General features: G+C 48.1%; 1 protein-coding gene across 1 annotated transcript in view; it reads left to right on the forward strand.

Moving 5' to 3' along the window:
• Positions 1-836: 836 nt before the first annotated feature.
• The window catches only part of FAM229A (family with sequence similarity 229 member A), a 37,003-nt gene continuing 25,022 nt past the window's right edge, over positions 837-12,817 (forward strand). Inside the window, exon 1 of the mRNA XM_085646846.1 lies at positions 837-955. Coding sequence (XP_085502972.1) covers positions 837-955 — 119 coding nt within the window. The remainder of the gene's footprint in view (positions 956-12,817) is intronic.

Genomic DNA, 12,817 nt, shown 5'->3' on the forward strand with positions numbered 1-12,817 from the left:
GTGATTTAATTCCTTTTAATAAGCAATTGATCTCATATATGTGTGAGATGGCCTTGAGTGAGCAGGGAAAATTTGAAAGGTCGCCATTGGAGAGGGTTTTGAAGTCTATGCATTTGGGTTTATTGTGGGATGAGCTGCTCATATTGATTTCTGGTGCTTCTTTCATGTCTTTAAGCAGTAAATTGAGCCAATCTTGCTTTTGAAACAGTTGTCGATTAGTGTGCACTTTTCCTTGGAGTGTTTGTTTACATCTGGATTTGGTGTTGGATTTACACCATGCTTGATTTCCCTGAAGAGCCCTCTGCTCCAGTGGGAAACGTTACTACGGGTTATTGTGTAGTTCAATAATATTCCTTTGGGTTTTGTAGGGATTCCTTACCTTTCTTTGATCAGAGACCTCCTTAGGGTCCTTTTCTCCAGCAAGATCCAGTTGCCTTATTCCCAGAACTAGTATTCCCTGCAGCTGACGGGATGGTTTTCATGGGTGTTTGAACAGCAGCTCCTGACCTTAGTGCATGCATAGAAATATCTTCATTTTGTAGTGCAGGGTGGATGACCAAGTCTAGTGCTTGAATATCTTTATATGTGCACCTCAGTCAAAGAAAAGACATCCAGGTCCGACTTGTTTGAAGCCAATACGTGCATCTCAGAGTGGAAGTTCACCTCTTAGGTTTTGACGGCGTATGACCAACATGCGCATCCAGATGGTGTAAGATGGAGTACTGGCCTGCTCCAAACTGCACTCACGGTCCCATCCATCAATGGCTTCGCAAAGCAATCCTTACTGCGTTTACATGCCTTCCTTTCCTCCCTGCAGAGAGAGCTTGGGGTGAGATATGAGTTCCCAGGAAAGCCCGCCAGCCCGAAGGTTCCCTATCGAAGCTGGAGACTCCACCAGCCTCCCCCCTGCAGCGGAGACTCAGGAGCAGGCCCCTACTGGGAACACCCAAGCCAGGTAAATGCAGTGCTTCCTACAACTTGTGACGCGCATGAACCTACTAATCCTTCACCTTCGCTTTACTATCCATCTAAACCCATCTCCCTCTCTCTCGGTCATTTCATCGTGTCCTCCTCCAGTGTCCATCCATCTTACTCTCTAAGGTCCTGTATGCCTCCCGCCTCCTGCTAGTTCACCTCTAGTCTGCCACCTGCTTTTCTCTGTCTCTGTAATTTAAACTCCCTCCTTTCTGTGTCTCTTTATCCTCCTTCCCAGTGTTTCACTGATCGTCAATTTTTCAATGTCCCTTCAATCCTCCTCTTTTTACGAGTGTCCCTCAAACTTCTTCTGCGGAGTGTCCCTCTAGCCCACCCTCTTCCTCCTTGTGTCCAGCCAAACATCCCTACCCTTCTAAATCGCCTCAGTCACTTATTCTGTATTTCTGTCCAAAACCAGCCTATTCCAGTCTCTCCAGTCCCTCTCCTCCCTCCCTATTAATATTCCTCCAACCCAACCCCTTCTTAGAGCTTGCTCTAAATAATCCCCTATTCTATGGGTTCCTTCCACCTACCCCTTCCCAGTGCTCCTTTGACCCGCCATCTCCTGCCTCTCCTCCCCAGTGTCCCTTCAAACTTTTCTTCTCACTGTCCCTCTAATTTACACCCCCATTCCTGTGTCACTCAAACTGATCCCCTTTCTCACATGGTCTGGAAAAGCTACTTCATTCACCCCTACCTCCGACCTGACCCTTTCTTGCTGTCCATCCACCTCGACCCTTCGGCCCCGGCGTCCAATCAACTCACCTGACTTCTAGAAAAAGCCACTCTCCAGTGACGTCCAGTACACACCACTCTCAGGGACAAAACACAGGCCCAAGTGGGGACACCCCACGAGAAATGAAACGACTGAAGTCGAATGTTCCGAGAGAGGGATATTGTGTCATTCGCCAGGGCTAGTACCTTGAGGGGTGTCCATGGGGCTTGGGGTAACCAGCCGCCATTCGGGAAGCCTTCTTCATGCAGGAGCGCAGCCAGTGTGCCCCGGGTCTCAGTGAAAGGAAGGGAAGGCTCCCGTTGGCGGCTGATGGAATTATAAAACACAAAAACAAGCAGGGTTCCGTTTGTTCCCAGGGCCCCGGTCCCACTCCACCAATGGAGGCAGCGCCCCTGCCGCCACGTGCTTGTAGCCACTCTTGGTCGAGGCCTGCAGTTCATCTGTTTCCATGATGTTGTGGACAGTAAAAACACACCATGAAAAATAAGGAAATATACAAGCGCAAAAAAACGAATCGTAACATAACGTTTCAGGAACAAAGGAAAAAAATAACAATCTATGGGGCATATTTACAAGCAAAAACACCATATACACAAGGGTCCACGGGGAGATAGTTTAACGACTAACGTACCTTGATACCCCTAACTACATAGAAACGACAAGAAAAGGTACTAAGTCAAAGCTACAGAAGCTAGTAGGAAGCTATAAACAAAGTGAAAGGACCTCTCAAATGAATACATCAATGTGTCAGAGGCAAAGAGTCCATCAGCCCACCCTTATTGGCGGAGCATCGTCATTTGAGACTCTACGGGGTCAAAAAGTCTGGGCCAACAATGTCGAACCAGCCGGCTCTACTGAGTGCCCGACCAAATGATCCCCGGTAGTGAAAACTCCTGACACAATGTGTAGACTCAAGAGAAAAGGTGCAGTGCTAAAAAAGTGATGGTGTACTAAAAATGACTACGTGGGCAAAAATATTCTTTAATAGAGATTGACCAGGTGTCATGTCTAAAAAAGACCAACTAGTCTTGAAAAAATAGACTATAACTCAATTTGGTCTCCAAGGGTCGACATGTTTCAGCCGAGGTGGTCACCTGACCCGGCTTTCTTCAGGACCTATATCAGTGAAACTAAAACTACTGCAAAAAGTGATATGTCAAAATGAGACAATGTGAAAAACAGGAAGACATAAGGTTTGTGGCAACAGCCACCCTACCGGGCAAGTAATTTTATGCTCGGGTATAGGAACTTGGTCCTCTTTCCTGAAACACACAAAAGAAAGGTACAACACACAATGAAAAACAGCTCCCATAACCAGCTTCCACAGTGACTATTGGACACTGTCAAACTCTTGAAACCCAAAACATGGTTACTTCTTACAAAAAGGAGAATAGTAAAAAAAAATTTTCAACTCACCCAACTTTCTGTGGGAGGACAGCCTCACCTCACCCGGCTGACTGCTCGGAGAAGGAGGCACTGCTCTGTTGACAGGTAGGAAAAGACACAACAAGTTGCATGTAGATACTTGTCTATCTACTTCCCCTACTCTTCGTTCAACATCACAACCCCATTTAAAATAATAACTCTAAAAGAACCACCCTAAAAAGTCAAAAATAGGCCTGGTGTCTGGGAAACTGGCAATGTGTCGCCTTCTACCCAAACAGCTGTCTTTCTCCCAGTGTGCCTATATATTAAGATGTATGTCATGTAGTTAAAGGGCACCCTTCCTATGCTGCCAGAACCACAGCTTCATTCTGTGAATCCTCAAACACGAGACCCAACAGAGTTCTGGCCCTCCATAGTTAAGTTATTAAACAGAAGTGGTACCATGACATTAACCATTCCCCAAGTCCAAATGTCAAAAACTAGGGTCATGAAACAGAGTCTACTCGTTACGAGGTCAGACAATTCCCTCTCCTTACCTATCTGTCGATTCCTCGAGCCGGACTCCGCGCAGTCTGGGAGGTGACTGCAGGCAAGTGAGGCTTCTTTAAATACACCCTCTGATACGGACGATCCTTCACAGGTGTAGGCAATCGTCTCGTGTCTATTGACGAGTATCTTAAGAGCGCATGAGCCGAAAGCGAAACGCTAATCTCAGACGCATGCGCAGTACAACAATATACGCGCGAGTGTGTACAGCATTTCCCTTGAGCCTGCGCTGTAAAAACTCAAAGTTTACATGACTCTTGCCATGAATGGGACACTAGTCTACCACTCATGTGCGGTCTTCAACACTGCAGGACGATGAAAACCATCGCTCGGGGGTACATTGAACATTACAAATGTAAATTTCACTCCCTGCGATCAAACAGGGGGATGTCCTATTGTATACAGGCCAGAGTATAGTAAATGAAAGCGTGAAACGATAGTGTTTTCACTCGTACTAATCACCAGCACCAAATAGTTAAAAAACTCATAACACTGGATCACCTTGCAATATTCACACTCTCTCGATATCCCGAGGTGGAAACAATTGTATTTTGGGTGGTTCTGCCTCTCAATCAATTAGCCATCATTAAGACGGCAAGGCGAGTAAATATACTTGGACAACCTATATAGCACAAATAGTGCTTGATCAGTCAACAAAATCTCAGTCGGCCAAATCAAGTAGCGACTCACACAAAGGCATGGAACATGGGCTACACCTCAGAGGTTCAAACGCACGACACCTACACCAGTGGAGTCAACCTGGATATTGTATATGCCTCGGTGTCAGGGAAGAAGGGAGGGCCAATCTATACACCCACTTTCTACAACCACTTGGTGGCAAACAGCTCTGAGAATCACACGCAGCCTGGGAATAATGGTATAATCAATCGAGTATCCTTGTAAATACGTCAGAATGAAATTACTACAAGACATATTTACAACGAACCCTCTTTCGTAGGTGTATCCTCATGCAGCCAGTGGAACCATACATTCTTTGTTGATTTCTGATTTTAGAACAGTCAAAGGCCATCATGCAATCTCACTGTACTGTATGGGTCTAAAAAATACCCAAACTCCAGTTGAGCAGACACACGGTTCACACCAAAGTCCATGGGATTTTGTCATTTAAGCCATGTGTGTCTGTGCCCATCCTGAAAATCATCCTCTGCTCTCTCAGAAACAAAAAACGAGTGATGTCAGTAACATGCTGGGGAATCAGAGGTCGTTCCAGCACGACCCACCTCAGCTCATCGGCTCTATGTTGGCTAAACAACATAGAGCCGATGAGCTGAGGTGGGTCGACCTCTGATTCCCCAGCATGTTACTGACATCACTCGTTTTTTGTTTCTGAGAGAGCAGAGGATGATTTTCAGGATGGGCACAGACACACATGGCTTAAATGACAAAATCCCATGGACTTTGGTGTGAACCGTGTGTCTGCTCAACTGGAGTTTGGGTATTTTTTAGACCCATACAGTACAGTGGAGATTGCATGATGGCCTTTGACTGTTCTAAAATCAGAAATCAACAAAGAATGTATGGTTCCACTGGCTGCATGAGGATACACCTACGAAAGAGGGTTCGTTGTAAATATGTCTTGTAGTAATTTCATTCTGACGTATTTACAAGGATACTCGATTGATTATACCATTATTCCCAGGCTGCGTGTGATTCTCAGAGCTGTTTGCCACCAAGTGGTTGTAGAAAGTGGGTGTATAGATTGGCCCTCCCTTCTTCCCTGACACCGAGGCATATACAATATCCAGGTTGACTCCACTGGTGTAGGTGTCGTGCGTTTGAACCTCTGAGGTGTAGCCCATGTTCCATGCCTTTGTGTGAGTCGCTACTTGATTTGGCCGACTGAGATTTTGTTGACTGATCAAGCACTATTTGTGCTATATAGGTTGTCCAAGTATATTTACTCGCCCTGCCGTCTTAATGATGGCTAATTGATTGAGAGGCAGAACCACCCAAAATACAATTGTTTCCACCTCGGGATATCGAGAGAGTGTGAATATTGCAAGGTGATCCAGTGTTATGAGTTTTTTAACTATTTGGTGCTGGTGATTAGTACGAGTGAAAACACTATCGTTTCACGCTTTCATTTACTATACTCTGGCCTGTATACAATAGGACATCCCCCTCTGTTTGATCGCAGGGAGTGAAATTTACATTTGTAATGTTCAATGTACCCCCGAGCGATGGTTTTCATCGTCCTGCAGTGTTGAAGACCGCACATGAGTGGTAGACTAGTGTCCCATTCATGGCAAGAGTCATGTAAACTTTGAGTTTTTACAGCGCAGGCTCAAGGGAAATGCTGTACACACTCGCGCGTATATTGTTGTACTGCGCATGCGCCTGAGATTAGCGTTTCGCTTTCGGCTCATGCGCTCTTAAGATACTCGTCAATAGACACGAGACGATTGCCTACACCTGTGAAGGATCGTCCGTATCAGAGGGTGTATTTAAAGAAGCCTCACTTGCCTGCAGTCACCTCCCAGACTGCGCGGAGTCCGGCTCGAGGAATCGACGGATAGGTAAGGAGAGGGAATTGTCTGACCTCGTAACGAGTAGACTCTGTTTCATGACCCTAGTTTTTGACATTTGGACTTGGGGAATGGTTAATGTCATGGTACCACTTCTGTTTAATAACTTAACTATGGAGGGCCAGAACTCTGTTGGGTCTCGTGTTTGAGGATTCACAGAATGAAGCTGTGGTTCTGGCAGCATAGGAAGGGTGCCCTTTAACTACATGACATACATCTTAATATATAGGCACACTGGGAGAAAGACAGCTGTTTGGGTAGAAGGCGACACATTGCCAGTTTCCCAGACACCAGGCCTATTTTTGACTTTTTAGGGTGGTTCTTTTAGAGTTATTATTTTAAATTGGGTTGTGATGTTGAACGAAGAGTAGGGGAAGTAGATAGACAAGTATCTACATGCAACTTGTTGTGTCTTTTCCTACCTGTCAACAGAGCGGTGCCTCCTTCTCCGAGCAGTCAGCCGGGTGAGGTGAGGCTGTCCTCCCACAGAAAGTTGGGTGAGTTGAAAATTTTTTTTTACTATTCTCCTTTTTGTAAGAAGTAACCATGTTTTGGGTTTCAAGAGTTTGACAGTGTCCAATAGTCACTGTGGAAGCTGGTTATGGGAGCTGTTTTTCATTGTGTGTTGTACCTTTCTTTTGTGTGTTTCAGGAAAGAGGACCAAGTTCCTATACCCGAGCATAAAATTACTTGCCCGGTAGGGTGGCTGTTGCCACAAACCTTATGTCTTCCTGTTTTTCACATTGTCTCATTTTGACATATCACTTTTTGCAGTAGTTTTAGTTTCACTGATATAGGTCCTGAAGAAAGCCGGGTCAGGTGACCACCTCGGCTGAAACATGTCGACCCTTGGAGACCAAATTGAGTTATAGTCTATTTTTTCAAGACTAGTTGGTCTTTTTTAGACATGACACCTGGTCAATCTCTATTAAAGAATATTTTTGCCCACGTAGTCATTTTTAGTACACCATCACTTTTTTAGCACTGCACCTTTTCTCTTGAGTCTACACATTGTGTCAGGAGTTTTCACTACCGGGGATCATTTGGTCGGGCACTCAGTAGAGCCGGCTGGTTCGACATTGTTGGCCCAGACTTTTTGACCCCGTAGAGTCTCAAATGACGATGCTCCGCCAATAAGGGTGGGCTGATGGACTCTTTGCCTCTGACACATTGATGTATTCATTTGAGAGGTCCTTTCACTTTGTTTATAGCTTCCTACTAGCTTCTGTAGCTTTGACTTAGTACCTTTTCTTGTCGTTTCTATGCATATTTACAAGCCCCTTGCGCCACTTTTGCGTCACTTTTCCCATGTTAAAAGTGACGCAAAAGTGGCGCAAGGGGCTTGTAAATCTGCACCTATGATTTTCTCCCAAATAACAGAAGGGGGTGCACGTGCACCAGCAATACCCGTGCCTCCTTCCAATGGCTCCTTACTCATCCGCCATGACTCTAGGCCTCTGGCCTGCGGTGGGGGCTCCTCTTCCGTCCCCAGTGTCAGCCTCGGCAGGGGGACATGTTTCGGCTGCCCTCACGCCCCCCCATCTGAGAATATTTGGCATGCTGTATTCTATGTCTTCGCCGGTGGTACTCACATTGTATACAGAGAGCTGAGGGCCTGGAACTCAGACTCACGCATAGGGGAGGGGCTGAGGCGGCTGGCAGCTACCATGCCCAGCATCCGCTCAGCATTGCATCCTCAGCCATCCAAGGTCAGAGGCACCCACTCCAATTCACCCTGATGGCACCAGCCGCACCCTATGCCAGGTCGACTTTTTAGTTGGATGAGGGTGTGTGGGCATGTCTCTTGAAGTTATGCTGCCGAATGTCAATGCAGACTAGTGTATTTTGGCAGACTAACCATACTTTTTAACTATTCCAAAGGAAATTTGCATTCAATCGGGATTTAAAGCAAGAATCAAGGTTTCCCTTGTTCACAGATAACTAAAAATCATTAATATTTCATTATTTCATTTAATTATTTTTTAACTTGCGTGTTGTGGCATCTTAGATTATTAACGGGGGGGGGGTGAATATCACAACAGCGTTATAATACAATACCTTGCTAGTTGAAAACACAGTCTTGTCAATAAAAAACCTGCTATCGCGCAGAGCGGGAGGCTGCTCCTCACGGAAATGCCTGTCAGTTTTTAAGCAGCACCAAAAGCAGTTGATTGAGCATCGGCGCTGATACAGGCAGTGAGGCGGGGCTTCAGGAGGGGGAAGCCAAGGAGATGCACATACGCTGGGGACATCATTTCAGCAAAACCAGCTCTCACCTTTGTGAAATCCAGCGCCTCATTGCTCAAAGGGGCCCCCAGTGCCTGATCTTTAACCCTGGTGGGACTGGAGTCCCAGAGCACGACGAGGTCATCCTTTCTACCGGCACCATCAGCAAAGGGGACTGCAAGTCCCCTTTGCTGATGAGAGGCCAGAGGCCAGTGCGAAGCCCGCAGCTGCCGCCAGTGAGGGGGATGTGATGTCTAGCAGCAAATAATGACAGACACCAGGATTCGTCTACATCTAACTTTATTGGGCTGCATCCATCACCTTCCCTGTCCCTACTCTATCTGCCGCGTCCTGTCCTCGCCCCTCCTCTTCCTTTCGCCCACCTGGCTCCACCCAGCCCAACGACTATACCGCTGACCCTCTACATCTTCCCCCTTTTTAACAAACGAAAAGAAATGACTGACTTGTTTATAGTTCTTCTATCAGTCGTCGCGGTCTGCGAATGTCCTGTCTCGGTCTCATTGACATCGTTCCTGGCACAGCCTCGGAATCTCCTTCAGGCCCAGGGCCCAGACTCTCGGCAGCTCCAGCATGTTGCCCACAAACCTCACTCTCTGGTTGCCCACTCAGTCTTTGAAGTGACTCCTTCATACCAGGCGTGCATTTCTGAAAACAAGACGCATTTCGGGTGACTCTTCGACTGTCCGATTCTGCGGTCACCATGGTACCCTTCGTCTGAGTGATTGTCAATGGTTCAGCTCGGAACCTGCAGTCTGTTTTTCGGCGTTGCTCCTGCTTGACGAGGACACAGTCTCCTTCATGGAAGGAAGGTGATCGTGCTCACCTTCTGGCGTCTGCATACGATTTCATTCTCTCTTTCCCACGACGATCTGCAGACACAACCTCTTGATGCATGCGAATCGGTGAGACTGCTCGTAGACCGCCTTCCCATGTGGGTATCCTATTCCGAATCGGTCTTCCTAGCATTAGGGTGGCAGGGCATTTACCCGTGGTGGCATGGGGAGTTGTCCTATAGGCACGGAGAACCTCATTGAGAGCCACCTGGAGGTCCCTTCTCTCACAGATCGCTTGTTGAAACGTTTTCTTCTGAGTGGCCATAAATCTTTCAATGGTGCCATTTGCCTGCGGCCATAAGGGCATTATTTTCCGATGCGTGAAGTTCATGTGCTGCGCAAAATCACTAAACTCATGTCCGTTGAACGGGGGGCCATTGTCCGTTTTGAGCACCTTTGGAATACCCCACGCCGCGAACACTTCATCCAGTACCGCGAGAGTGCTGGACGCATTGGTGGATGATACAAACTGGGCTATCGGGAACCGCGAATATTTGTCCATAATTGCCAGGACATATTTCCCTGACTGAAGGGGTCCATAGAAGTCCATTGCAAGTTCCTGCCACACGCCACTGGGTAATTCAGTCATTCGCAAGGGAGCTGGGGGACTTCCTTGGCTAACAAGCTGACATTGTAGACAGTCTTTGAGAGTCCGTTCCACCATTTGATCTAATAACGGGAACCACACTCGCTCTCTCAGGGCCCGCTTCGTTGCAACTACCCCACGATGACCTTCGTGAGCTAGATTGACAATCCCTTGTCGTAGTCGCGTCGGGATAACAATCCTGTGATCCCTTAGCAGAAGCCCTTCTGAGGTGGCAGACAGCTCCTCACTCACGTGTCTGAATGCCTGCAATTCTTGGTGGCCAGCTAGATCTTCCGGGTCCTCATCATCATCCGCTCTCCACCTGTTGGTCTGCAGGCGACTGAGTACTTTCTGAAGAATGACGTCTTGCGCCGTCGCTTCCACAATGGCCTCCAGTGGAACCGCCGGCGGTTGAGCCTGGCCCACGACAAAGTGGACGTATTCCTCAGAAATTGATGCCTTGGGTGCCGGCGCAGGTCTTGGGTGGCGAGACATGTAGTCGGCCGGGTTGGCTGACTTGCCCGGCTTGTGCAGTATGGTGTAGGTGTATTCTTGCAAACGCAAGCCCCACCGCTCTATCCGAGGTGGCATCTTCGACCGTGGATTTCCAAAGATGGTGACGAGCGCCTGGTGATCTGTCACCATCGTGAAGTGCTTGCCGTAGATGAACACATGGAAGTGTTCGCAGGCCCAGACGACCGCTAGACTCTCCTTCTCTGGCTGAGAGTAAGCCTTTTCGGTGTCAGACAAACTACGACTTGCATACGCTATGATATGTCTCTGGTCCTCCTCGTGGTCATACTGAGCCAGGATCGCCCCTAGGCCCACCGGGCTGGCGTCCACGGTTATTTCCGTCTTCCGTTTGGGGTCAAAGTATGCCAAGTTGTCAGCTGTCTCAACGGCCCGATTGATGTCCTGAAAGGCCTGCTCACACTGACGGGTCCAGTCAAACAATTGTCCCTGCTTGGTGAGGATGCGAAGTGGATGACTGATGGTAGCATAGTCTTTAATGTACCTCGCACAATAACTGGCCATGCCCAGAAAGGAACGGACATCGCTCACATCCTGAGGGCTCTTGGTGTCATTTAAAGCCAGCACTTTCTCAGGGTCCGGCTTCATCCCTGCTCCAGAAAACACATGCCCAAAGAACTTGAGTGTGGACCGATGGAACTCACACTTCTCTTTGTTCAATGTCAGGTTGGCGTCCAAGAGAGCGTGACATACCCTATCAAGGGCCTTGTCATGTTCTTGGACGTTGGACCCATACACAAGAATGTCATCACTATAGTTTAGCGTGTTAGGTATGTGACATATGGTTTGGCGTATTGCTTCCTGAAAGATCTCCGCAGCAGAAGAAATGCCAAAGCTTAATCGTTTATAACGATATAGACCCAGGTGTGTCGCAAACGTCGTTATGTACCTGGATCGTTCATGTAGTTCCAGCTGGTGGTAGCCTTTGTTTAAGTCCAATTTTGAGAATACTCTGGCCCCATTTAGCGCAGCAATCATATCACTCAAATGAGGCCCAGGATGTCGTTCACGCTCAATCGCGGTGTTGGGAAGCCGCATATCCACACACAATCTCACTTTTCCAGAAGTGCCCTTCTTGGGGACGATGACTACTGGTGACACCCATGGGGTGGGGCCATCAGTCCTTTCAATGATGTCTGACGCGAGCAGTTCTTGCAGCTCATCCTCCACAGCTTGCTGAAGGTGGTATGGTACCCGTCGGGATGTTGAGCGACAGGTCGGACCTGCTCATTGATGTGGAGCCGGACTTGACATTTGTTCAGCCTTCCCAACCCCGTGAACAGCTTGGGGAATTTGTGTAGTATGTCCTGATCCCCACTGACATGATATAAGATCTCAACCAGACGAAGTCTCTCGGCCGTCGGTAAGCTGAGGAGGCAATCAGCTTCCGGGCCATCAATTACATGTACTACAGCAGATATCGACTTGTTCTGGTGCCGAAGAGTGGTTTGGAATTACCCTAGACAGGGGAGTGGTTTCTTGGACATCCAGGTGAAAACTCGGACGTATGCCGGGCACAACGGTGGTGGTGGCTTCATCTTTTTGTACTCCGTCACCGGGATGTAATTCAGTGATGTCCCACTGTCCAGGACAAATTGCGTGTCATGATTGCCCACACTGATGTCCAGTCTGGGGTAGGTCTTCAATTGGTCTGGATCGGCAACCATACTGGCATACTCGACCGTGTACTCAGATTCGCACGACCCTGATCGAGAGTCCACAGATGGTGACCTTCTTGCCCAGCGAGATCTCCTGGATTCCCGGCTGGAATGAGATGAGCTGAAGGACGATATTGGCCGATCTTGTACTGCTTTCACGTGGTGTCGCCTGGTGTCCGAACGAGTCGGCCTCATCGCATCATCCTTCCTCTCCCGGCGATATTCACCACAAGTCGCCTCAAAATGATTAGTTCGCCCACACTTCCGGCATTGCTTCCCCATGGCTGGACACGCTTCTCGGTGCGGGAAGTCATATCCACATCGGTAACACTTCTTTCCCCCTTCCTGCCTCTTGTCTTTCCTCCTCGATCCGTGTCTTCTGTGCTCAGTGTACCTCTGGCGCGAGGAGGGCCTAGAGTGGTATCGGCGCTCCTTCGAGTGTCTACGTCGGTGACTGTCTTGCACCCGGCATGCTTGCTCCCGTCTTTCAGGGCGCCCGGCTTCCATACTCTTAGCTTGCTCCTCCGCCTGGTCATACACTCGAGTCATCTCTTCTATTTCCTCTAGGTTGTGACTTTTCCTCAGCAGCCTCCTCCTCAGTGTCTCCGACTGACACCCATCAATGATCTGCGACCGGATGGCATCATCCGTTGAGAAAGCATCAAAATTGCAATATCGGGACAATCGACGCAGTCGTGTTATGAACAAACTCATCACCTCTTCTTTCCCTTGACGAGCTTGATGAAAGGTGTACCTCTCATAGTTTCGGCAGA

Source organism: Triturus cristatus, chromosome 3_2 (genome assembly GCF_964204655.1).
Source record: "Triturus cristatus chromosome 3_2, aTriCri1.1, whole genome shotgun sequence".
In the NCBI taxonomy this organism is placed as follows: domain Eukaryota; kingdom Metazoa; phylum Chordata; class Amphibia; order Caudata; family Salamandridae; genus Triturus; species Triturus cristatus.